General features: G+C 43.6%; 1 protein-coding gene and 1 long non-coding RNA gene across 8 annotated transcripts in view; one reads left to right on the top strand and one right to left on the bottom strand.

Moving 5' to 3' along the window:
* Window positions 1-18229, bottom strand: part of setbp1 (SET binding protein 1) — a 36253-nt gene extending 18024 nt beyond the window's left edge. The window contains exons 1-2 of the mRNA XM_067608710.1: window positions 16480-18229; window positions 9891-10484 (exon numbers count right to left, since the gene is read on the bottom strand). Coding sequence (XP_067464811.1) covers window positions 9891-10325 — 435 coding nt within the window. The 5' untranslated portion in view covers window positions 10326-10484; window positions 16480-18229. The remainder of the gene's footprint in view (window positions 1-9890; window positions 10485-16479) is intronic.
* LOC137195981 (uncharacterized) lies at window positions 10491-24119 on the top strand. Of its 7 annotated transcripts, none has more exons than XR_010931195.1 (7): window positions 10491-11627; window positions 20210-20288; window positions 20970-21135; window positions 21448-21683; window positions 21841-21861; window positions 22358-23885; window positions 23971-24119. It is a non-coding gene; the product is annotated as an uncharacterized lncRNA (long non-coding RNA). The 7 variants fall into 7 exon arrangements; XR_010931196.1 differs by having other exon boundaries at window positions 21838-21861; XR_010931194.1 differs by having other exon boundaries at window positions 21448-21733.
* The last annotated feature ends 1496 nt before the right edge of the window (window positions 24120-25615 follow it).

Below are 25615 nucleotides of genomic sequence, written 5' to 3'. Positions count from 1 at the left end.
GACCTCCCCCTCCCTCCCTGCCAACCCCCCCGCACCCACCCACCCCTCATCCCTGTTTCTCGTTCTCTCGTTCTTCCCACCAGTTCTCCCGGGAATAAAGACTTCCATTCATGCGCCTGAGGAGACCCACAGCAGGGGAGAGAAAAGAGGGAGGAGAAGGGGGAGGAAAGGGGAGGGGCTGTCAAGGTGGGACAGTTTGTGGATCACTGGGATCAGGCCCGCTGCCTAAAATTGTGTGTGTATGTGTGCGTCTGTATGTCTGTTTTCACTCAGCGTGTGCTGCCTGAGCCAACGCTTTACTATCTCAGATCTGGTGGCATCTGTGCCAGCCAAAGCGTCTTCTGGGAAAGCTGGGTGGGAAAGTTTGGAAATTGGGCTCCATTCAAAACTTCCACTCATGGGCTAATGCTGCAATTCTACAACTATGTGTTCAGTTTACAGCCACAGTTTAGCATAAAAAGGACTTGATTATTCAGGCCAAAAATTTTCTCAGCAACATTTTCTTCTCTCCGTGCTGTGATATACTGTTCCTTCCCTGCTGGGCATGATCAAGCATTCGATCTAGTACATTTGTCCTTTAGCTAACTGTAAAGCAGAGGCCAGATTTAATGCACAGCAGTAGGTCTGAAGTAAAATGTTCCCTCCTACGTCTACAGCAGTAATCCTTCAGATTGGAGTGCTCCTAAAGATAGCAGCGAAACACCCAAGAGTCTCCTTGTCACACTCTCTTCAGACACGCTCAGACGTAGATGACTCAATCTGAACAAAAGCCTGTGATTGGCTGAACCGAAGCATGTTATTACGGCCCAAATGGAGGTTTTCTCCTGCTCAGTAATGACAGACACATTTACATGCTACACAAAGTATACATCTAATCCCCGCTATTAGCATTAATACTGTGTGTGTGTGCAGGCATATGTGTGTTCTGCTTGTGAATAGCACTAAGAACCACATTAGAAGAGTTTTTCATAGTGATTATTACGCAGCGATTATGTACCAATTGTTCCTTTCATGGTCACAGACAAACACCAGTGACAGCATTATGCATTTTAGTCAGCACAAAGAAAATATACACATGCTAAGAGACTGCCCCACACACACACATATAACACACACACTCTCTTTCTCTAAGTGTGAAAGAACAGGTTGAAGTGCTTCATGAATATACAGAACACTAAGTAAATTACACATCCATACACACACGTGCACAACACTCAGTATAAAACCAAAGGAACGTGTTGTTCACCGTACTCTGTGCACCATATGACCCAATCATACCACTTCTGTACAACAGGAAACAATTAACAGCCAATGAGCTGCTCTAAATCCTAAGGGATGACTTCCTGTGTGGAATGATGGGTAATTCAAGACAGAAGCTGTGCTGAGATTAAACACTTCCTCTCTGGCAAACAGCAGTCTGCAACAGCGAAGCCCCACTCACTGATTAGTTATCCAAAAATAATGCATCGTTGTCTAGTTAATGATGCTATATGCAACACAAATTACCACAACGCCTGTATGTTTCTTAAACGTTTGGGAGACGAACTGGAGACATCTGATGCTCTATCATACTAAACATTAATATATCAAATCTGTCCTATGTTCCCTCGTTGATAAAGGCAACATAAAGTCATACTGGAGAGTGGTTTCTGTTTCAATCTTTTCAAACGTGAGTATTTGCTGCTTTTTCTCTGCGTTACCAGTATAGAATAGAAGTTAAATATCTTTAGGTTTTACACTGTCGGATGGAAAAAAATAAGGAACTTGGGCTCTGGCAAACTGTGATGGGCGTTTTCTATTTTCACATTTTATAGACTGAACAACTAATGATTATAATAATCAACAGATAAATCAAAAATGAAAATAATCATTAGCTGCAGCACAACTGGAGCTAATTATTTTGCAGAAAGTGATGCTTGCAAACAGCTGCTGATAGAAGAATTATACTCGATAATGTGTTAGATAATGACTCTAGTGTGTGCGCTTAAGGCTTAGCGCTTGTAAAGTAACATTTTCATTGCTTAGTCTACATATTTCTGTGAGCATCCCAAGTCCTCAGATGATCCCCAGCTTGCAAGAGGAAGCGAGAGAAAGTTAGAGAGCCACTGTAATGACATCCTCAGTGACAGGGAGAATGGGCAAAGTGAGACACAATAGTCTTAACCAATCAGACTGCCCGCCTCCCCTCAGGCCCCCTCACACCAACAATAACGCCTTTGTGCGAGGCTGCACTCCACTCGCGCGTTCACATACACACACCGAAACACACACGTACACACACACACACACACACACACACATCGAGCCCAAAACAGCATCCTACACTTTCTCAGACAGTCACAAAGAGAAGCGGGAGAAGCAGTGCACCACATCTACAGCTGCATCGGTGCATACACAACTATGCAAGAATTTGAGTGTGTGCATTTTTGCTAACAACCTAGGACTGTGTGCGTGTGTGTATTTCCTTCCAGGCCTGGGCACATGACTGCAGCTGCCCCCTCGCTCCCTCGTCTAAAGCGGCACCCCTCCTTGTTGTAGGTGAGAGGTCACACGGAGTGGCATTCCTCTCGGTCTGAGAGCGACCGAGCATTGCACTGAGCAGAGGGGGCCAAGAGAGAGAGAGCGAGAGAGAGACGGATCAGGGGAGAAAACACAAGGGGGCAAAAATGCAACAGAGCAGGGCAGGTAAAAGATGAAGAGCGCAGGGCATTCGGGAGTGTGTACTTGTACGTGCATGTGTGCATGTGTGTGTGCGTGTTGAAATGGACCACTAAACAGAAGACCCTTGTGGCTCTTCCCTGCTTCATAAACACAGCTGTTTGTTTAGTCTGAGCCGCCCCAAGGGACAGACACACAGACAGAAGGACAGACAGACACATTTATATCATTTATTCATGTCCAAATTCATACTTAACAGACAACAAGCATAAATAAACAGCAGAACTACAGACGGATTACTTTACAAAGCCTGGTACAAAGACACAAAACAAAGCAGAGAGCTGGGCAGAGAGACACACAGTGGATATTAGAATGTCTGGAAATGCCTTATCGGTTTTACAATAATTTGTATTATTACATGTTTTCAGTGTTGGAAATGTTTTAAACCACATATTGATGATCATATTCTGCATGTTGTACTGTATGTTTTCAAACCAAAAAGCTAATCAGCTTATAGTTTAAATATATTCAGTGTTTTATTTCATTAATTAGGCCAATGCGTTTTGTGAAATGACAGGAAAATATTGAAAGTAACTTCAAATAACCATTTTTTTCACTATCAATTTATTTCTCAATTATATTTTTGATTATTTAATTGATAACTTGCTTATAAAATACCAGAGTTAATGACAAATGTCCATCACAACTACCTTTTAAGGTGTGTAACTGAATCTGATCAACAGCTAAAATGCCCCAAAACATCACATTACATTACATTTATAGTTATAAAACAAGTAAAACCCAGACTATCATAGCACGTTTGAAGGCATTTCACTTTTATATTGCGTAAAATGATTAATCTTTTATCATAAACTGTATGCTGTTAATTTTGTGTCACCTAATAAATTGACCACATAATCATTTCAGCAATAAATGATTTGTGTTGTTGTGAAAGATTATGGTATTGGTTTTAGAGCAGTGTTGGATACCGCCTCTCCGCTGTCCTCTCTCTCTCACTTTCAGACACACACACACACACACACATCCCTCCTGACAGGCGTGTCCCAGACAGCTGATGGCCCCCATCAAATTTCACTGACAAACACACTTACGCTTCAAGTGAGACACAGTGAAAGTCAATACTGCGCCTGATTCTCCTTTCCTTTGACTCACATCTTCCCCTTTGCTCCCCTCCCTGCACTGAACATCTCCCTCTATCCCTGCAGGACCTCCTCTCAAAACCACAGAATACTCTCCTCCTCACATACGCACACACACACACATATGTACATGCGCACACATACACACATGACAAACCACAGAGGCAAAGGCATGATGGAGCCACACTAACAAAGCGGCCACCAGGAACACATGATGCTGTGACTCAACATCATCCGTGACCGCAGAGGACATCAAACATGGCTACCCTCCAGATAATCTTACAGTTATGTGAGTCACAGGCCAAAAACCATATCCAGGCCTCTATATATCTTTTATGTAGTTGGCAATAAGATTGATGTTGGCATATCAAAACCACGACCACTTTCGTTTTGCGTTCCTTTTTGTAGGTTTCATTATAGTTGGAAGGTGGCTTGATGCTCTTTTTACAACACAAAGTCTCCATTCATAATGTTTTGTGCAATTTTAAGAAAGAGTACATATCGGCGTGAAAATGATTATCAGCTGTAAAGCTTCCTGAAAACCTTACTGCTATTTTCAAGAGCTGAAACTTTTTGGCAAAATGTTTGTTGACAATGTAAAATACCTTCATGTTCATTGGTAGCTGCTCCCTCGCTGAGCTATTTGTATTTCTTTAAGTGCAAGTAGCTGCCTCAGGTCTTCATTAAAATGTACCTTGAGCTAGACTGGCTATTATATACTGCCCTGCATCTGCCTGAAGAGGAACAGCAACCTACTGGGACTGGACACAATAGCGAATGAATAGGGCTTGACCTTAGGGACGGATTGAGAAGATGGTATGTGTGTGTCTGATTGAGAAATTAGCTACAGTTCCAACCAAATGGTCAGCACAAACACACGCACGCACACATGCACACACACCAAATCCAGCCCTTAGGGTAAGAAAGCAAAGGCCAGACTCCAGTTGTCTCAACCCTGACCCACTCACACAAACAAACAATACAGCACACACACACACAGAGACACACACACACACACACACACACACATACACACAGATACGGAGGCTTACACAACTGTGGAGTCCAGCTATCACTTCAACTTTTGAATGTCCGGCAGGGTCAAAGTTCATCTCTACTTCTTCTTCCAGCCTCCAGCGTTCCTTTGTGTGACTGACTGTGTGTGTCTGGGTGTGTGCATGTGTGTGTGCTCACTAGGAGTGACCTTGCAGAGTCATTCATTGTGGATACACTGCAGCACCAGCACTACTGCAGAGCTGATTAGGGAGCAATCTTGCTCAGTGTAATGTAGTCTGTGTATATGTTGTGTTTGTGTTTCTGTTAGTGTGCGTGTTTGGTGGAAGAACGACAGATAAACAGACTGCATTTTGTCTGGACTTTCTTCAGGTTTGAGAGATACTCAAAAGCAGATCAGAGGTTAGATGCTAGGAGATGCTAGTGTGTGTGTGTGTGTGTGTGTGTGTGTGTGTGTGTGTGTGTGTGTGTGTGTGTCAGTTTGGGTGTTGGTGTGTGTTTCAAGTGTGTACAGGGTGTGTATGGGGGTCAGACACAGATGGACAGCTGGTGTTTCAGCGGTGCTAAATCACTCACCCCTCCCCAGCACGCACGCACACATGCACAGACACACACACAAACACGTACACACACACACACACTCAAACACATACACACATCCCATCCCCCATCAACCACAGGGAAACGCCCCTTAAAGCATTCCCAGCTCTCACTCTCAAAGACTGCACACTGAGGACATACACACCAAAATAAAAACCTGGTTATTTTCACTACAATGACAGACACTAAAAAAGGTCCAATATGACAGTTTGGTCAGGCCATATTAGAGGTGATCATTTAATGTTCATACACATTCATAAATCAGTCAAGGATTGCTCTACGTGGGTAAGCTTCACACACATACACACAAACTGACACACACACACACACACACACACGCTTCTATTTTATGAGCTCATCAAGTCCCTCAGGTCACCAACCGCCATCTCAGCCTGGGATAAAAAAGCTCACATCAAAAGGCTAACCATTTCACACAGACGCATGTGCACGCACTGCATGCACACACACTTGGCGTGGCAACTGTGGCAGCATTAATTTCCTTGTGAATGCACTTGACTAACACATAATAATCCCAAACACTGCTGGGAGACCACCAAGCAGCAATACACACACACACACACACACACAGCCAGGGGGACCACCAAGCAGAGGGGCTGTCAAGACAAGATAAGTGTGTGTCTAGCGTCAGGATTTCATATACACCAACTAATACACGCGTACACACACACACACACACACACACACACACACACAACAACAACAACAACACACAGACTGGCCTGGACTCCTGGAAAAGCTCTGGCTTATCTCTCCCCACAGATAGTGAAATGGATTAAGAGCCACATTTGGCACGTCCAGAGAACTGGACAGATAACCAGGAAAACACTCTCTCTAACTGCAATCACCGCTCAACATGATTTGTGAGTGTGTGTTTGTCTGAGTGTGCGTGCGTGTGTGTGTGAGAGAGAGAGAGAGAGAGAGAGAGAGAGAGAGAGAAAGGGAGACAGAGTGAGGGAAAGAGAGTGTATGCATTTTAGCTTGTGCATGCTCCCCCATGTGTAGGCATTGGACTGATAACTGTGTGTCTATGTGTCTGTGTGTGTGTGTGTGTGTGTGTGGGCATGTGTGTCTGGAAGAGTGATGCAGTGGTTGACCCAGGATCCAATCCGTTAGAACACACACATTCATCTTACAAACACACACAGCGTGCTCGGACAAAGAGCTGTGTGTGAGAGGACGTTCAGCATGTGTGTGATGTCAGCTGGAGACAGAGAAGGGAAGACCATCATATCCCGTTTATGTGCGTGTGTGGGTCTGTCCCCTGACACAACGTGCCTGCTGACTGACCCCCCTGGTTATGGATGCCTGCTATGAAGATGATAGGAGGACGAGATTCCCTATAACGCTGGGAAATTGCATCTTTTTCTCTTCTCTTCTGTTCCACTTTTACATATCTTGCACACTCTAATGCAGCATGTTTTATGCGGTAGTAATCCATACTTTTCCCAGGCATATTTTCTGCCTTTTTCTACGAATTAGTCAGTTTCAACCTTTTACATAACCCGTATTTTCCGTGGTTTCCCCACATGAATCATGTTAAGATTTAACATGAAGAGAAGAGAAGAGAAGAGAAGAGAAGAGAAGAAGTTTTTTCTGCAGTTTTGACACCACAGATACTTACGTTCCCACAAAAGATAGAATGGCTAAAAAAAACCCAGCATTTTCATATCTTTCTTTTCGCCATTCTGCATGTTTGCCTACTTATCTGTCTGTCTGTCTCTCCCCTTCTCTGTCTATTAGAGTCAAATCTCTATCTTAATGGGCATCTATTGTATCCTGCCTCCCCCCCTCCACTATTCACCACACTACCACACGCACATACACACTCCCTCTGAGGGGGCCCCTTAACCAGGCTCTCCATATGCCTGACCCCCACCTCCTTTCTCCTCCTCCTCCTCCTCCTCTTTCCACAACCCCCTTCTCCTCTCCCCATCTCCTGCTCACACTCTGGCTTCTGGCTGCTGCTGCTGCTGCTGCTGCTGCTGCTGCTGCTGCCCCACACTGCCATCTGCTACAAGACAACAGAGGGTGAAAGAAGGGAGAAAGAGGGAGAAAAGAGTGGTAGAAAAGAGGGAGTGAAAAGAGGAAGACACGAGGGGAGAAAAGACTGCGGGATAAAGCGGAGAAAGAGGGACAGATAAAAGATAAAGACAGAAAGAGGGGAGAGAGTAGATGTGGACACAATACAACAGAGAGCAGAGAGGCTGTCCATCTGCTCCCCCCTTGCCTCCCCTCCCCTCCTGACACACAGCCTAACACACACCACAAAGAGAGTATTTAACCTCAACACACACACACACACACACACACATACACACACACACACGGAAAGAGGGGGAGACAGAGAGACAGAAAGCAGCCCAGCCTCCCTCTTTAACCCGTTCTTCTCCAGTGAGCCTGCCTGTATTACACCCTTGGGGTGGCAGGTGATGGGTGGATGGAGGGAAAGCATGTGTGTGGAGCAGGGGGTAGGGGGATGGGGGGGGTGATTGAGGGACAGAGTGTAGGGGATGAAGGGTTGAAACTGATCTGAATCAACACCAACACATCCTCCAATCCCTTCCCCTCCCCTCCCTAAACCTCAAACCTCAATAGGGACCAGCTTGAAGCCCCTGTCACTATGACAACCTCTGTCAATCATATTGAAGCAGTGGGCTTCCAAATGGGGACTGATGGCACTGGATTAGGCATGGCTGCCCAGACATCTGAGTGCAGGGTTCATTTTTGTTGTAAACATGCATTTTCATACTGTATTTACAGAAAGGTGGCAGCAGGCCAGACATACTCTAGAGTCATATCACCTGCTGTGACAAATAGCAAAAATTGTGGCTATGGATGACGTTGAAAGCCGCCGCTGACAAAGCAACACCCACAAGCTTTCTTTCCAATTCTGCTGCAATTTCTTATTTGAATCACCAGCCAGACTCTGAGCACCACTATCTCAAATTGTTGCATAGAGTTATTCATTTCAAACTTGCCTCTTCCCACCCACATTTAAATCAAAACTAAATAGATGCTGATGTAGTATATATACAATTAGAGCTGCCACGATTACTTATTAATCGCAGCAACTATTTTGATAATCAACAAATCATTTAAGTACATTTTTAAACAAAAATAAATTTTCTCAAATTGAGAAATAAATGTGAGACTGTGCTGATTTTCCTGTCCTGTAGTGAACTGAATATCTTTGGGTATTGGACTGCTGGTCGGACTAAACAAGAGATTTAATTATATCACTTTGCACTCTAGGAAATTGTACAGTATGTAATTGTCATTTTTCACTATTTTCTAATGTTTTGCAAAACAAACTAATTAATTGAGAAAATAATCAGCAGATTAATTGATAATGAAAATAAAAGTGTGCAGCTGGCTTCGACCTTCTAACGGAGTGGATGGGCAATAAGCAGCCTTCAATTGGCTGACAACTGCATTTCTTTCCATCATCCCTTTTTAGAGTTTTTACATGACTGGTTACAAAGAGTTTTGTTAGCCACAAAATTTCCCCAGTAACTCATCCTTGACGATGCTGACTGGTTTATGAAATTCACACCACCCAGAATAATTCAACCACAAAGCTCTTACACACTCACCTAACACAGTGGGGAAATACAATATATCTGACAATGTAGGTCACTTGTAAAAATGACAATCATGCAACCTTATTACCTCGTGAGACTACTGAATCATTTGAGTTAAAACCACAAGACTGAAGTGCAACAGAACGGGGCTCAGCATCATGTTGACTACATGACGCCCGCGCTCCTGCTGGGTCTGTCAAGCTCAGTGACATCGAGATGGCTGTCAGGTTTGGACACACACACCACTGTGTAGGTCAACACACTCTGCAAACACTAGATTCCCCCAAGGGCCTGTACATACACAGTGTCACACACACCAAACACCGGTGCATGTGTAAAGGGTGTGATGGAGGGAGGGTGAAGGGGCGTGACCCATAGGAGCTGATTTCATTAGAGGAGAGGAGAGGAGAGGAGAGGAGCGGAGAGGAGAGAAGAGGAGAGGAGAGGAGCGGAGAGGAGAGGAGAGAGGAAAGGTCTCTGTGTATATGACCACAAATGGAGAGAGCAGACACCAGCTGTCACTTGCTTATGTCAGCCCTATTCTCAGCTCCTATGCGAGTGTGTGTGTGTGTGTGTTGTGCTTGTGTGTCACTGTGATCTCAGCTAGCCATGACTGGTTTCAATTACACAGCAAACTTTGACCCCATGTAACCAAGCAGGGAAAAGAGCTACTGAGGGAGAGAGAGGCACAGAAAGAGGTGGAGAGTAGGAAGAGGGAGCCATCAGTTCAGAGATGTTGAGATAGAAAGAAGCAGCCACCTGAGTTTTCCACTCAGTGACAACAGTTTATTGTACATGATGCTATGCTACACTTGAAAACACAGAAGCGGCAGCATTTACAGGGATGGCGGCTTACCCTTTTTCTGGGGGGTCCTCGTTCTTCGTCCTTCTGGCCCCGCCCAGCTCCTGCCCCGCCTCCTGTTCGTCCCTGCCGCCCCCCTTTGCCCTCTCCAACTGGAGGTCTGATGGTCATCCTGATCTCCGGTGGACAAATGTAGTTCTCAAGGCTCTTGGGGGGCTTCTTGGTACGCTTGGTGGTCTGAATCTTCAGCTTTAGACTTCCTTCCTGGAAACTCGCTTCCTTGATGGAGAACTCCTGCTCCTCCAGAAGCCCCTCCCCCTGCTCCTCAAGCCCCTCCCCTTCACTGATGGCACCGTTAATCACATCATCACTGCGCGCCAAGTCGATGCCCCCTGCTCCTTCCTGGTCCTCCCCATTTGGCCCCACCCTGCCTCCCTGTAACTCCGCCTCTTTGGGTCGGGCCGAGCCAACCAGATCCCTTGGCTCCATCCACGCTCCCGCCAGAGCCAGTAAGGATGGGCGAAGCTGTGGCAGCCAGCCAATAGGAAGATAGAGAACAGAAGTCTGTTGGGGCTGGTTGGTTGTTGTCAATCAGCTACTGGGGTTGGGTTGGTTGTCCCACAGGAGCGCAGCGAAGCCAGGGACAATCTGCGAAGAGAGCAGGTGAATGATATGATTAGTAAAAGATGGGTGACCAAAACAGAGTCCTGTCATCCCCATGGCTCCCACTCAGCACGCTACCTCTTAGCACAGGCCTGTCCACTGTCATCAACATCATTAGCTGCCTGTTATGTATGAAGACAAACGCATAAGCTCATCACAGGGCTGCACAGGCATGCTGCCATGCTCTCATTTGCATTTCATACCATGTATAAACAAACTCATTTCACACGCCACCACTCTCCCCACTCTCTTCTTTACTCACTCTTTGCAAGTCTTCTCTCCCTCGCCTCTTCCCTCATTCTATCCTTCTGACAGATATAAAGCAAAACCATGCAGACACTAGTGATCAGGGCAAAATAAGACATTCCTCTTCTCTGCTCTAAAACCAGGCTGAAGTTAGCCTGAGGACACAAGACAGAAAAAATGAAAGAAGCTGACTTCTGTTTTTTTTTTCTTTTCACCAGAGCAGGGAAGGAGGGAGGGAATCACACAGGGGGAAAAGGGAAGGCAGCAGAGAAAGACGGAGGGAAGGAATCTAAATTCTTTCCCCAGATGTGGTTTACGAGCTGGTCTGGAAAAAAACAGCATCTGAACTGTTTTACACACGCATGCAGTGGCATTGCTACACACATGCATGAAAAAAAACCCATACACTTATGCACAAATACACATACAAATGTCACAGTGTACACTTCTGCACCCTTTGCTGCTATTTCTGCTCTCTAGAGAAAAGGTTGCGGTAGCCATTTCTCAGAGGATTCAGGTTTTCCACTTTGGATCATTGCACATGCGGGCGCAGATATATATTACATACTCACACGAACATATATACACATATACACTTACACAGGCTTACTTACACACAGGCGTTTAAACAGAGAGCAACCAAAACAAACATTGGACTACACTTCTCACTACAGCTCCAGGGAATCCCATCAGTCAATATGACATGAGGCATGACTGAGCTGGAAGTGGGGAATGCTGTCTCACACACTGAGCTTAGAATGACACCATTTACACTGATGTGAACTCAGACTAGACCACTACCTGCGGACATGACTTAAGTAAACGCTTACTGCTGGCTCTAGACTTACGATGACCTGAGAGCACAAAGGTCTACAGCACATAGTGAGTATTACCCACCTCTTTCGACCCATACACTACATTTCAGTGTGTGTGTGCGTGTGTGTTTTCTCCATGTGCACTCCTGTACCAGCCCACGCTACTGTACTAACAGCTGATCCCCATCGTAATACCCGACAGGCCTCACAGCACATGCTTACAGTGTGATTGAATAATCATAATCCACAGCAGTATTTCGACAAAGTCATCAGTGCAACGCTGCACACAAACAGTGTCTAACCCCGAAGTCAGAGTGATGGTTGGTAATTTTTGTTCTGCAATTGCAAGAGTAAATCAAAAGGCTTGTTCTTACAAACCCTCTCTTTAGCCGTAAAGTTTGCCAATTTGAAACCGCAGTCTTTCAAAGCTGACTCATAAGGGTTACTGGTGTAGGTTCTGATAGCCCCAAAGTGGTTAAAAATGAAAAAGACTTAAAGGACCATAACAGTGGTTTTGCATTTTTAAGCTTATGAACTACAGCTCTATACCGACAACTATTTTCCAAAGCATACTGATACATTTTAAGATTGATTTTCTATCTTCCAGGAAGCCATTGATTTTCATTTATTAAGTCCAGTATGAAATGAAACTTGTAACCTCGCTGTCATAGTTCCAGCTCATTGCTATCATACGATAATGAATTTGTGAGAAGGCTCTTTTCTGAAAATTGTTTTTTTGATTTGTTCAAGAAAGCTTTGAAAGGTGAAATTGTGTGTCAACTGCTAAACAACATCAGCATTTCAGTGCAAGAAACTACCAAATTCCCATCATTTTTAAAATGCAGTTGTGTACTTATCGTTTGTCTTTTAAGTTTGATTTCCACACAACAAAGCTTGTGAATGCAATGCTTTGCAGCAGTCTCAAATCTCAGATGTCAGAGCCTCCTTAAGTTCCGCGAGGAAGAGTTTTCAAAGCAGACCCTGCTCGCTGCACAACCACACGATGACAAGGGTTACATCGATCACATCGACACTGACACATAAATACAGGAGGCTACATGTTCAGTTTGAAGGATTACCTTTCTGAAGAAAGTTTCACATCTCTGCAATATGATTTTCATACCCCATTAAAATAAATGGAAACCAGTGGCTGCGTGGAAGGTAGGAAATCTGTCCAAAAACAAATGGAATGCTTTGGAAAATGGTCAGAAAGTAATGTACAGTATAGACGATTTGCATTTAATGGGCTAAAACATGCAAAACTGCCGCTGAGGTCCTCAACAGCTTTTAAATATTCAAAATTTTACAGGGACAACCATAAGATAACTCTCATGGCTAATTCCCAGCCTGGCCATGCTGCGCCCACATGACCCTGTTTGGTCCTCCAGGACCCTCCCTGTCCCTAATGTCAGCTTGGTGACTCGCCCTCATGGCATGTGTGAAAGCCACCCTGTCTGTCATGTGACTGAGGACAATGACAGGAAAAAGAGACAGCTGCCAACCAAAACATCTCTCACACACACACACACACACACACACACACACACACACACACACATCCACACACATCAAAAAGAAACTTACTATAACCCAGTATGACAACAAAATGGCGTCATACATTTGTACAATTTTCATTCTGGGCCATTACTGTGTAAACTACTTAGCTGGGTCATGACTATTTCTCCTCCCTCCCTGCTCGGTGCCCTAAGCTGTGTTAGTTCTCTGTTACTGGCAGACAGGCTGAGAGTTTATGTAAGACTGACCCCTCCTCGGGCCTCCCTCGCCTAGCCTGAGCCTCGCTGTCTCCTCTCTCTCTCTCTCTCTAACTCTCTCTCTCTCTCTCTCGCCCTCTTACACATACAAACACACTGACACACACACATACACACCTCGACTAGCCTCAGACAGCAGGGTGATTGTGAGAGGCCAGACTCACTGCATAAATAGCTTTATTATGTTCTCAAAACTGCCAGCGCTAACCAGCTTCCCTCTCAAATAGCATAAGGTCATTCCCTGAGCTGGATGTGAAAGGCTGTGAATGAGACACTCCTCCAACATTTTGCCTCCTCCTTTGAAAACAATTATGATAACGCATCGATAATGGAATACAGATGGACAGAACCGCAATAGTGAATGATCCAGACACAGACAAAACAGAGATAGGAAGAGTGTGTGTGAGTGAGAAAAATGGAGAGAGAGAGAGAGAGAGAGAAGGAAAGAGAGGGAGAGAGAGAGATGGCAGCAGAAACACAACCTTTTAAGGCTGCATACCCAGCAGCCCAGTGCCTGAGGTGGACTCACAAATAGCTCATACACACATGCAGACAGATGCGCACGCACACACACACACACAGAGGCTCACACATTCACACATCCACAAGCACACCAAACGCCTGTGTGATTGCACAAGGTGAAGAGTCTTTTTTTTTCCTCTTTTTCTTTGATGTAAGAGTGTAGTAGAGGCTCGGGCCATCCCTGGCTGTAGATGAGTATCTCAGAGGGATGATGAACATTGTCTGTCTGCCATTTTCATTTTTCATTTATCTCTTTTTCTCTTTTATTCCAGCCCTCTAGTGAAGAGGCAATCACGTAAACCAATGTTTCTAGAAGGATCCAATCTTTGCTGGGAGACAAATCAAAAAGAATGGCCCCAGCCTTCTAGTACTTCTAAATCCAGCGGACGCATCAGTTCTCAAACTGGAAGTCTATTAGTCCTTTGCCTCAGAGCAGAGCAAGGTGAAGGAATCCATCTTTTTTACCTTGTCCACATCAAAGAGCTTATTTCATTTTGAAGAGAATATTATGAACTTCTACTTGGTTATCAAAATACAGATTAAAAACCTTTCTGTCCTTAATTCGTCAATAATCATCAATGCACGGATGGCAGAAGCATGTGTTCAGCTAGGACAACCATAGAGTACCATGTGTAGGGTAGCCATAATAGAAAATGATGGCCTTAAAGCTGCACTGTGCAGTCCTACACACACACATACACACACACACACACACGCACACACACACACACACACTCCTCTGGATGAGCCATATGCCAGGTAGCACTAAAACCATCCTCACCTAACTACCCCGCAGAAGCAGATGAATGTTAAACCATTTTAACTGCAGCAGAAGCCACAAAATGGCTGTCAGCAAAAACACCTCCCCTACTCCCCAACTGTCTTCCTCCTTCCCCTCACCTCACCCCCCCCCCACCCCCCCAACCTCTGTTCTCTCCCCTCTTCGCTGTGCTACCTCTTTCCTTTACCCTCCACCTCCTACCTCTCCCTCCCTCCCTCCCTCTCTCTGAGAGCTCTGCCAAAAGGTGCTCCAGTGCTGATATTCTGTTAAGAGAGCCTGCCAACAGTTAGATTTGTCCTTGGATCCCGTTCACATTCCCTCCTCCCCCTCTCTGTGATCCTATTTCGACCCGAGGTTTCCAGCTCAGAAGGGGATACACCTAATCGATTTCTCATGCTTTAATTTAAAGGTGGCATGGGCATCTCATTACCTAATAGGGGGTTTAATAGCCTGCTTCGTACTTTTACACCACAAAAAACGCTGCCGGAGTTTCAACTCCCCCAAACCTGTTAACAAGAGAAGATCGATGGTTCCATCCAAGTCTGAATCACCTCTATTATCCATCTCTCAACCCCATTTCTTTCCACCTAGTCACACACTTCTCTTACAATTGCCTCTCTTCTGTTGCCCTTGTTCTTCTCTTTTATCCAATATTCATTTCCAGGACTTGATTCCCATACATCCTATAGACCTAACCATTTTTCCACACTTTCCCTGACTCATTCAGGTTTGTCTATTTATCTTCTAGTGCTGTGGTTGTGACTGAGGTTTCTGGGGGCTGCTGATAACAGCAGGCATACTGCCATTCACTTTCAGCACTCACCGTCTTCCACACAGCCAAAGCACGGCCATCACTCTTGGCCAACACAGTTTCTGACACCAACCTCCGAGCCACGTGAAACCCACCTGATCAGCTATTGATAAACGCAACCAGAGTGGAGTAGTGCTGGCTTCCACCAAGCCCACTCTACATGCAGCATGGTACAGATACTGGCATCTCTGTGCCATGTGGCTATGGTGTGTGGAATTTGTGCTACAAATGAAAAATAAACCAGAATGAATGCAAAGTGGGAAATGAAACACACTCCTCGCATACTGAGTGCGCCTCAACTTCCACAGCACTGGCTTCATCCATGTGACATTTGTCCCCCTGCAGCATCTGGTAACTCCACCAGAACAAGTAAAAAAAGCACATGCAACCAAACATCTGTATGCGTTCAAGCTTTCCATAAGATGCACACCACAAATATGACACAACTCATGACATATTTAAGAAGTAACAACCATCTGATTCCTACATGTCACAGTCTGTGATGCAATGTGATGGACTATCAGTGTCAGTAAAGATGCAGGAGGTCCACTCCACTACAGAAACATTTGAACTAAGAGCGAGACCAGCAATGTTTGAGTTGATCCACGATCAATGTGTAGTGGACACTTTATCCCATTGACCTAATTAGGTGTTTTATCTTAGGCTACTGCCACCTAATTACCAAGGTATTACACTGTAATAATGGATGGAGACTGAGTGGTCCAGCATTGTTTGGGGTGGCCTGTGTCTGCGTGCATGTATGTGCGCGTGTTGGAGTGAGTGTGCGCACGCGTGCGTGTGTTTTGTCGAATTTGTTGGCATGTGACTACAAGCTATTTCAAATATTTAATGCCATTTAAAGAATAATACGGGCACAGGCAAATTGGCTGTATGGGTTAAGGTGGCGCAGCCTCTAAAAAGCGGACATAAAAGCAGACACATAGCAGCTTATAATATTAATAAAAACATTAACACATTTGCAGGAGAGGTGTATTCAGGTGTGGAATGTGGCCAGTCAACCTCGGCTACTTACCCATGTCTAATGTTGTCACACACTCGGCTCTAACGTGTAAATATTTTATCAAGATCATTTACAATCCATTTAGACACATTTTACACAAGCGACGGATGGGATGACAGCCTCCTGGGGAGCTGTCAAACGGTGCCAGAATATATGTGTATATTTTTTGACAGAAAACCCCGAGGAAAATGGCGTCAACAGTGCTTTGGAAAGAAAAAAAAAGCGAAAATGGGATTTGCAGCCGATCTGATGACAGAAGCAAGGTAGCCGCAAAGGAAAAAAATCCAATCGGAAACTTGGCGCTTATGTCCAAATCCTCACAGAAATAAGATCTTTAGAGGCTCTTGCGGATTGACTCGTGTTGTGGAGAGCCGCGGAGGCGCACGGTGCGTCTCCGATGCCTTGCAGGATCGCTGGTCACTCGGGGAGCTGCACAGCGCTGAGATCCCTCGCAAATCCGCTACTCGGTTGGTAAGGGAGGAGGAGGAGGGGGGAGTAGGACTATTACTGCAGTCAAAACAAGCCCGCATCCGACTACAACCCAAAATCCAGCGGTGATATGTCAGCCACAAAACCGCGCTTTCAGCCGTCAGTACAGGAGACAGAGGAGCCGAGGCAGGACACGGTGGTTTAGGTCGCTTTCCCTCGCCGGTTGCATCGGATCAGGATTTTTATCTCTCTCTTCTCTGTCTCTCTCTCGCTGTTTTTCCGATCGCTGAATGTCAGGTCCCGGAGCCTGGTGTCTGGTAATGATCTCACCCAGCAGACTGAGAGCTCTGGCCGAGCAGAGCAGAGCAGAGCAGAGGAGAGCAGAGCAGAGCAGAGCAGAGGAGAGGAGGAGCGACATCGCCTCCACCTGGCAGCAAAGATTCCCTGCGCGTCTCCTTTTGCAACCTCCTCTTAATTCCCAGGGCCTTCTCCTGTGGTGCTGCTCATATAGGCATGGTGTGCATGTAATTTAATGCAAAGGAGGGAAAGCAACATCTTAACGCTTGTTATTTTGACACTGCTGTGTGTCACTTTAGTTGCTTTTCTCAGCAGGTTCAACACGGCTGCATACACAACTTTAATGAAGTCTGAATTCTTTATTTTAAAATGTAAAAAATCACTGAATTGTAATTGTATTAACAAAAATTAGATATTTATAATACCTTTGTAAAGGACAGTTCAACAGAGTAGATGTTGGGTTCAGCAAATCACAGGTCTGAGCAGTCTGGTTCAGGGTCAGTCAGTCTCTGAGACACCTTGCTGCCAAATTAACCACATAGGCTTATTAGTCTGACACCACCAAAAAGTCCCCAGACCCCATTTGAACATCAGTTTTGATTTAAAAAAAGAAAAAAAAAGAAAAAGCAACCTCCCCCCCAAAAGATGAGGAATAATTTAGTTTTTGTGCAAAGTCAGCCAAAGAGACTATAAAAGAATGATTAGTGGTTCCGTCTAACACTCCTTATCTACGATAGACAGTCATGTATGTTTGTGCTTAGTCATAACTAAATATATAGTTTTTATCAGATGATCTATTGCACATCCACAGGGGAGTTTTGACATTAAACATTTTGCAGTACTGTGGGCTGATCTATAAATAAAGTTTATCACCTTTGTTTTAATAGGAAATGGTTTGCCCACTAACCACTACTGGAGTGACTGGAGATGATGTTATTTGACAGTCACAATATAATTAAGTCCAATTTCGCATGTCAAAAGTTGCCGCAACACTTCAGAGGAATACAAGGCGGGTGTGAGAGTGGAGTTGAGTGGGCGAATAAAGGCAGATTAAAGTGTGAGTCTGTGTGTGTGTGTGCTGGTGCTTTCCCCTTAATATGTCAGGTTATAGCAGTGTGGAAAACCCACATCAACCAACCATGAACAAGCCACAGTTGTTCCATTAATTCATCATTGTCAGAAGTTATGTTTAAATCGTGTCTCCATGCAAAACTTGACCTTCCTTGTATGGAAAACATCCTTTAACATTAACAAGCAATGCAAATGATGTCAGATGACCTTTCTCTCTTGGTGTCCCACAGTTATTAGCTGTTACTCATCCCTGGTGTGTGTGTGTGTGTGTGTGTGTGTGTGTGTGTCTGTGTGTCTGTGTGTGTGTGTGTGTGTGTGTGTGTGTGTGTGTGTGTGTGTGCACGCATGCCTATGTGTAGAGCACCCACTGGGAGGTGTTTCATTTGGTATTCATTAGGTATTTGGCTGTATTTGTGATTGTGTGCTCAGTAGCATGTAAACACTCAGCACAGTTTCAAACTTGTAGTTAAAAATCAGCAATGCCATCAGCGGTTTGGGTGTTGTTGCTTCTCACTTCCCCCGCTGTGGCACATTGACTAGATTCACAAACGTGCTGTGTGTACGTATGTGTGTGTGTCTTTATGAGGACCAATTGTCTTGACAAGGAAAGTAAGTTATGGAAAAAAACCTCAAAAGTGGCAACATTATAGTTAGTCATCGCTCTCATATGAATTCTGTGTTATTTCAGGCACTGATGTTCAACGAAAGACCATAGAGTTACAACCCGCTTAGGGTCAAGTTGTGGTCTAGTACAGGTCTGAGCACTAGTTCTGTGTTAGTCACTAGGTTCACTCAGGTGTGTTGGCCAGAACACCACTTAAGGCCAAATCCTCTAGAGAATGAAATAAAGAGCTGAGAGACGGTTGTTATGCTGTTTACTTCTTCTTTTCAGTAATACATACACAAGTATTCAAGTAGTCATGCAATAACAGCTGGGTGTTTATGTCTGGTTGTGGTTTCTATAAAGAGAACGAATAACAAAATACAACTGAATAAACAGACACCTAACAGTACATCAGACACAGAAGCACCATATGGACAATGGTACTTAATAACTCTAACTTGTAACTTTGGGGCCTTTTCTACAGCTGCTCCCAAATATATGTAATACTCTTGCTCATCAATTAAGGCAGCCAAGTTCTAAGGTTAGGGATGCAGTTGCAGGAGTAGTAGTAGTTGTCCCCATCTTTTCCAGAAGGAAGTGCAGCCTGGCAACTGGCCGGGTGTAGACTCTCTCCTTCACCTTCATGTCAGCTGACCTGATGTGCCCGTCAGGGATGAGTCTTGACCACCCTCCCAATAGGCCAGAGGGCCCTGGAAAGATGTGAATCATCACCACACAGTCCTCTACAATGTCAGCAGGTGTAGCCTGCCACTTCTGGTGAGCTTGCAGAGCTGGTGGTGAGGCACAATGTCCCCATCTCTTCTCCAGGCGTCGGCCCACCTTGACCTCAAATGGCCTGAAGCAGTCTATCCCCGTGGAATAGAAAGCAGGCTTGAATAGGCGCAGACAGGCTGATGGCAGGTCTGCCATCTTCAGTACTCTGGGTTCGGCCCTCCATAGGCGACAGTTAGTGCAGCTGTACTGGTAGCCGAAAAGTTGAGTTGAGTTGAAATTGAGTTTACCCTGCCTGACACGACATACACTGCACCGGGTCTCTCACTGGTGAATACATAATTACAACTTCCATCCTTTTTCTTACAGTTGCAAAAGGTACACAAAGGGTCCATTGGTATCAACCACCTTCCCCACCACTGTCCAGCAATGGCACTGAATCTCAGTTAGGCCTTCGTTTGGTGCAAGCATATAAACATTACAGTTTATGTGTGTGTGTGATAGTTTGGCAGGGTCTTCTGTAGATCAAGCATGTTTGCAAGCTAATCACAGCATTGTCATTTCTTATAATGTTCATTAATAGAGCTACAAATCTGTCTGTACCTGCAGGGATGACAGCTTCCACATTTCTGGGGTTTGGCCTCATGAAAACAGAGCAAATGGATGAGATCAATGTGTTGCAGGAAAGGTAAAAAATAAAAATCTATATAATATCAGCTATGAGTAAAGCAGGATTTATTGATTTGGGTTTTCTATTTCTTTGGAAATATTGTTTGAATTACTCATACATACATCTCACCATTTTACTTTCTGTATGCAGCATGCACTTCATGAGTATGGATAACACACAGGACATTGATGAGGATGAAATAAACCACCTCATGAACAGTGTGTGGGTGTCATTGATAATATACAGTTATCTATGAATGCTCTATATGCTGTATTTGTAACATCTGTCTATTTTTTTTTTTAGCTAGAACAGTATGACACCTTTTGAAGTCTGTTCATAACCTTTTTGGGGGGCAGATATACCATCAAAATTTCAATCCATAAAATGCTACATTTTGGTCTTTAGTTAGTCATGTTTTCTAGAATATGGAACATCTAATATATGATAATATTACATTGAGGAGTAGTTGGTGAAGAGATAATGTTTTAATTGATGTGTTTTCCTTGCCATTGTATTTATCATGTTGGGTAAACTGAGTGGGAGAGGGATCCTGACAGCTTACAGTCTCCATAGTGTTCAGACTAAAATTTCATCTTTCATGCATAATGTTTATAAAAGCTATGTGAGACTGATGGATGGAATTGGTGTGTGACTGTTGTAATTCCTTCTTATGACACAATATTATGTTTCTCAACATAGAACTGACGGTGCCCTAAAGAGACCTTTTCCAGTTGAAACCAAACACTCCCAACTGCAGGCATTGAAGAAATAGCGCACGATCTCTGAGGGAATGAAGAACCCTCAATGCCTGATATCACATCTGTCCCAGATTACCAGCAGGTGTTATGTGAAGATGACATTGTTGGTGAGAAAGCTTCCATAGCATATGAGAAAATTCTCAGGCAACTGAAAGCTTTCTTAAATTTCCGGTGACAAAGTGCATGTACAGTGACCCTGTCCGAGGAGTTGAATGTGGAGCTGTTCAACCCTTTGAGGTCATCACTCAGTCACGGGGAACTGCAACCGCTGATCTGTTCTTCCAGTGATTCTAAATACCTTGTTAAACCATGTTTATCTTATACACTCTGCCCATTTCATTTGATGTAGTAATATATTTGTGTGGAGTTGGCATTGTTTATGCATAATTTCACTTTTTGTTTGTTACTGTCCTTCACAGGTGTATTTGCGAGGTCACAGCCTTTTAAAGTGGAACTCTCAGCCTGTTTTCAAGTTTGGCATTTAGGCAGAGGACTTCATGCTGTCCACAAATACACTCCTCTCAGGAAACAATAATAATGACATTGCACTTTTGTTCAAATTCATGAACATGGGCATTGTGGCCAAGTCCACTTTCTTTGCTCTGCAAGATTCCTACTGTGTTGACACCATTAAGGAGTTCTGGCAGAAGAACAGGTCAGCAATTATCAACCACCTGCATGCAAAGGAACACATTGTATCAATCCGTGAGTGCATGGAGATATATGAAAGGCAAATTATTTCAATTAAGCACTTTTGGAATTATCATCAAAATGTTTGGCTTCACTAATCTTTATTTTCTTTTCTCTAGCAGATGGAATGATGGACTCTCCAGGTAGGTCTTGCAATTATTGTCAGTATGCTATGTTCTCAACCCCGAATAACACTAGCACTAGGCCAGAGTGGTGAAGGGCCAAACATAAATTCTTCAATGGATGAAAGACATTATCAATCACTTTTGGTTCTGTTGTAAGGCACAGAACATGGGGCAGTTCATGGTATGTGTACTGTATGTATTTGATCACTTAATAAACAAAAAAGAGTCTGCATTCCTCATGTATTAGGTTATGTTCTGTGATTAAAATCATTCAATCTCTTCAAAATAGAACACTCCATGTAAACTTGGCCATTGTATCTTGTAGGGGTGTGCCCGAATACAAATATGTTATTCGGCAAAGCACAAATAGTGGGTTTTTTATGAATATTTGTTTCATACAAATATTTTAAAGATTATTTGTTTTCGGGAAGAAAAAAAAACATGTCAAATACCAGCACGCAGGTTGGTTACATCACTATCTCAGTCTCCTCTGCTCCACTGTTACGTCCATCAGCAGGTCTCAACGAGGGGAGTCACATCCACCTGCTACATGACTCACATTTCCTAATTTGGACATCACTCCCAGAGTTGGAGGTGTTCCCCAGAGATAAAGCTGAGCTACTGATACATGCGAAGTGCTCCCAAGGGACTCTCCATAACCTGTTGTTCCCCTACTCCTTTCCACAAAGTTAGGTTGTAAAAAATAGGCAATAAATGAAAAGTGCAAAGCAATAATTGCCTTTGAAGTTCTTCCCTACACGTTACACGGTGTGCTGTCCCTGTTTTGTGGGTGTGTAAATAGCTAGAGGTCTGTCTGCAATGAGGCGATGAGTAAAGTTTTAGCTCAGTAGTCAGCGCAGTCGTCTATGATCTAGGAGACTCCAGTTTGAGAGCCGGTGTGAGGACTTCCCTCGTAAGGATGTTTATTCATGAACACTTATTGTAACACTTTAATTTTCTAAAATTAAAAGCGATTTTTAAGGCTTTTTCCACTTTTATTCAAACACAGATACAAATACAAATAATTTTGCTGCCTCAACAAATACAGATACAAATACAAATACTGGACTCTCTGCACATCCCTAGTATCTTGGATATCCATTGTTATTTGTATCACCCTAACACTGTTTTTTGAAACTAGTTTGTATCAACAACTCATGTCATGAAATTTGATATTAATATGAAGCTAGTGGCTGCCCCTTAATGGCAGTAGTAATGTTATGTAATACAGACCATCAGAGGGCCTGGATGCAGAGAGGTTCTCCAGCCCACCTGGCACTCATTGACTAAACCCACACTGGCTGAAAAGATATGGCTAAGTATTTGAACTTCAGGTAAAGGGCATGTTCTCATAACCCAGAAAGCAATGTTATAATTGCAAAATGCATTTACATTACTGTCTTTATAAAACCATACATCTCTTATCCAAGAATGAAGTATATTGTAATGACATAATAACTGAAATTCTTTGTTTTTACCCAGGACAACATCTGACCTCGAGACCTTTCACAACCATGTGCTGATGTATGCAAGCAAACACTTCTCTTTCTCTCCCCCAGTGTATGAAGCCAGAACTTTGTTTGCTGCATTAGATTATAACCACCACAACCACAGACCACCAATGGTTACCAGAGAAGGCAACAGAGTGTATGTCACACCATATTTTTCCATAGCTTTTTGTTTGCAAATGCTTCATGTATCTGGTATTGTCATATGGTTAACTGTCAGTGTTTGTGCTGCAAAATGCTTTGCATGACTTGTTGATGTGATGTTGGCTTTACACCCATTGTCTCCCCTGATACCAGAAGGTATACAACAAGAATTCCCAGAGGTATAGCCTGTAGACCATTAAGATCCACAAAACCTACACTTACGTCCTTGACCTACAGAGAGCCATCACTGGGAGATATTTGGGGTCTGGGAAGGGAGTGCCAACAGGGAGGACCCTCAGGGCAGATGATCCGTGGAGATTTTGCCTTCTTCCAGCTATAGAGCCACCAACAACAGAAGAATTGCTTCAGAGCCATGTCCCAAGACAAGAGGTAAATTAAAAAAGTGCATTACTTAGTCTCAGAATGTATCAGTTAGACCCATAACTGCTGCTAATCACTGTCATGTCTTATCTAGCTTGTGTCCAAAAGAAAGAACAACTTGGAACAAGGACTTCTGCTGACAGAGCACACCATGACTTTTTATTATCAAGCTGTTTGTAAATATTTAGTGAGTTGTTTTTTTGCATTTGTAAAGGAATAAAAGTCAATAAACACTAGATGACATACTGTGGAAAAAGCTATTGACATTTTTTATTAGCTGTTGTGATAAAGCATTTGGTTCTTGTCCACAAATTTTAAAAGGTGTAAAGACCAATATTAATATACAAAAAATTCATATAGCCAAAAATGTGCCACAGCAGGCCAGGGATGAAGCCTGTATAGTTACCATTAGGATCTGGATATGTGTCCCACATGCACCACATGCAACAGCTTGGGATGACAACTCGGTGACCGACCCTCAGTTGACCATGCTGCCACAAAACAAACTGTATGCTGCATGTCTGTATTCTCTGTTGTCTTGCCCAGGGTCTTGCAGGTCATCTAATCCCAGGTATTCATGTTGGAGCTGCCTTGTCAGTCGTGGAAATACACTCTTCCAAGCAGTAGTGCTGATGCAGTATTCTGGTCTCTGTTGGCAGTACTTCTTCTCAATTTCTGTTGGCATCTCCCAACACTTTTGACATGTTCACCACCATAGTTGTGTACTGGTCCTTGCAGCACTAGGACCTGGTGGATTCCTGGAGGATAGTATGTCAAACATCACACCTGGGAGACATGTGGCTACTCTCTCCAGCAAGTCATCTCTGTCTGCACTGGACATGTCAGCTAATGAAGCCTGCAAAAGAAATACAGATTACACAGTATATGTTTTTAGGTACAGAAATTAATGTGTTGAATGTGTTGACCAAAAGAAATATACCCAACCCTCATTTCAGCTAGGTTACGCTGGCAGAGCAAGTCAACTTGTCAACTCCTTGTTCTCTTGTTGCAGCTGGACTGCACCTTTGGCTCTGCCTGTGCCTCTCCTTGGCCTACTTCCTCTGACTCTACGCCTGCCTCTTCCACGTCCTCTGCCTTGAACCTCAGGGCTCTCAATAGATGGCATGTCAAAGCTGGAAAGTTTCAAATTTGGAATCGAAAAGAGCATGTCTGGTTTTTCCTTAAAAAGCAAGTGGAAATTGTAAATATGAAAAATAAGCACTGAGCTGAATTTCTTATTCCATATAAAAATACAACTTTTGTCAATGGAGCTCTTCATATGGTGTTCATTTTTACTTATTTTTACCTATTTACCATTTCCATTTGCTTTCTCTTCTGGACAATCACTACAGTGGTACATCTTTACATTTCAACCTATACAAACTGATAATTCAGTGTTTGTTATAACAGCAACAACAATAAAAAAAACACGGGTACAGTAACAATACAGTAATAACAATAATAAAAACTACTAGTACTAATCAATTGTATTTGTTAGGCGGCTTTCAGAAATCCTCGGTCGCAAATCACGTTTATTAGTCACTTCATGTGTATAGAAGGTGAGTGAAAATCTTGGGTGCTTGCTCCTCAACAATATATCTGTATATGACAGACATAACCCAATACAACTACAAATGAAATATAAAAAATGTAACTGTAAGCAGGGCTAATGTAATAAGCTTAATCTAATACAACCCCTTTCTAAATGTGTAACACTGTATTAAGTTACTACTAATGTT

This window comes from Thunnus thynnus, chromosome 2 (assembly GCF_963924715.1).
Source record: "Thunnus thynnus chromosome 2, fThuThy2.1, whole genome shotgun sequence".
NCBI lineage: Eukaryota > Metazoa > Chordata > Actinopteri > Scombriformes > Scombridae > Thunnus > Thunnus thynnus.
Note: the sequence above shows the minus strand (reverse complement) of the source record. Positions and strands in the feature narration are given on the sequence as shown.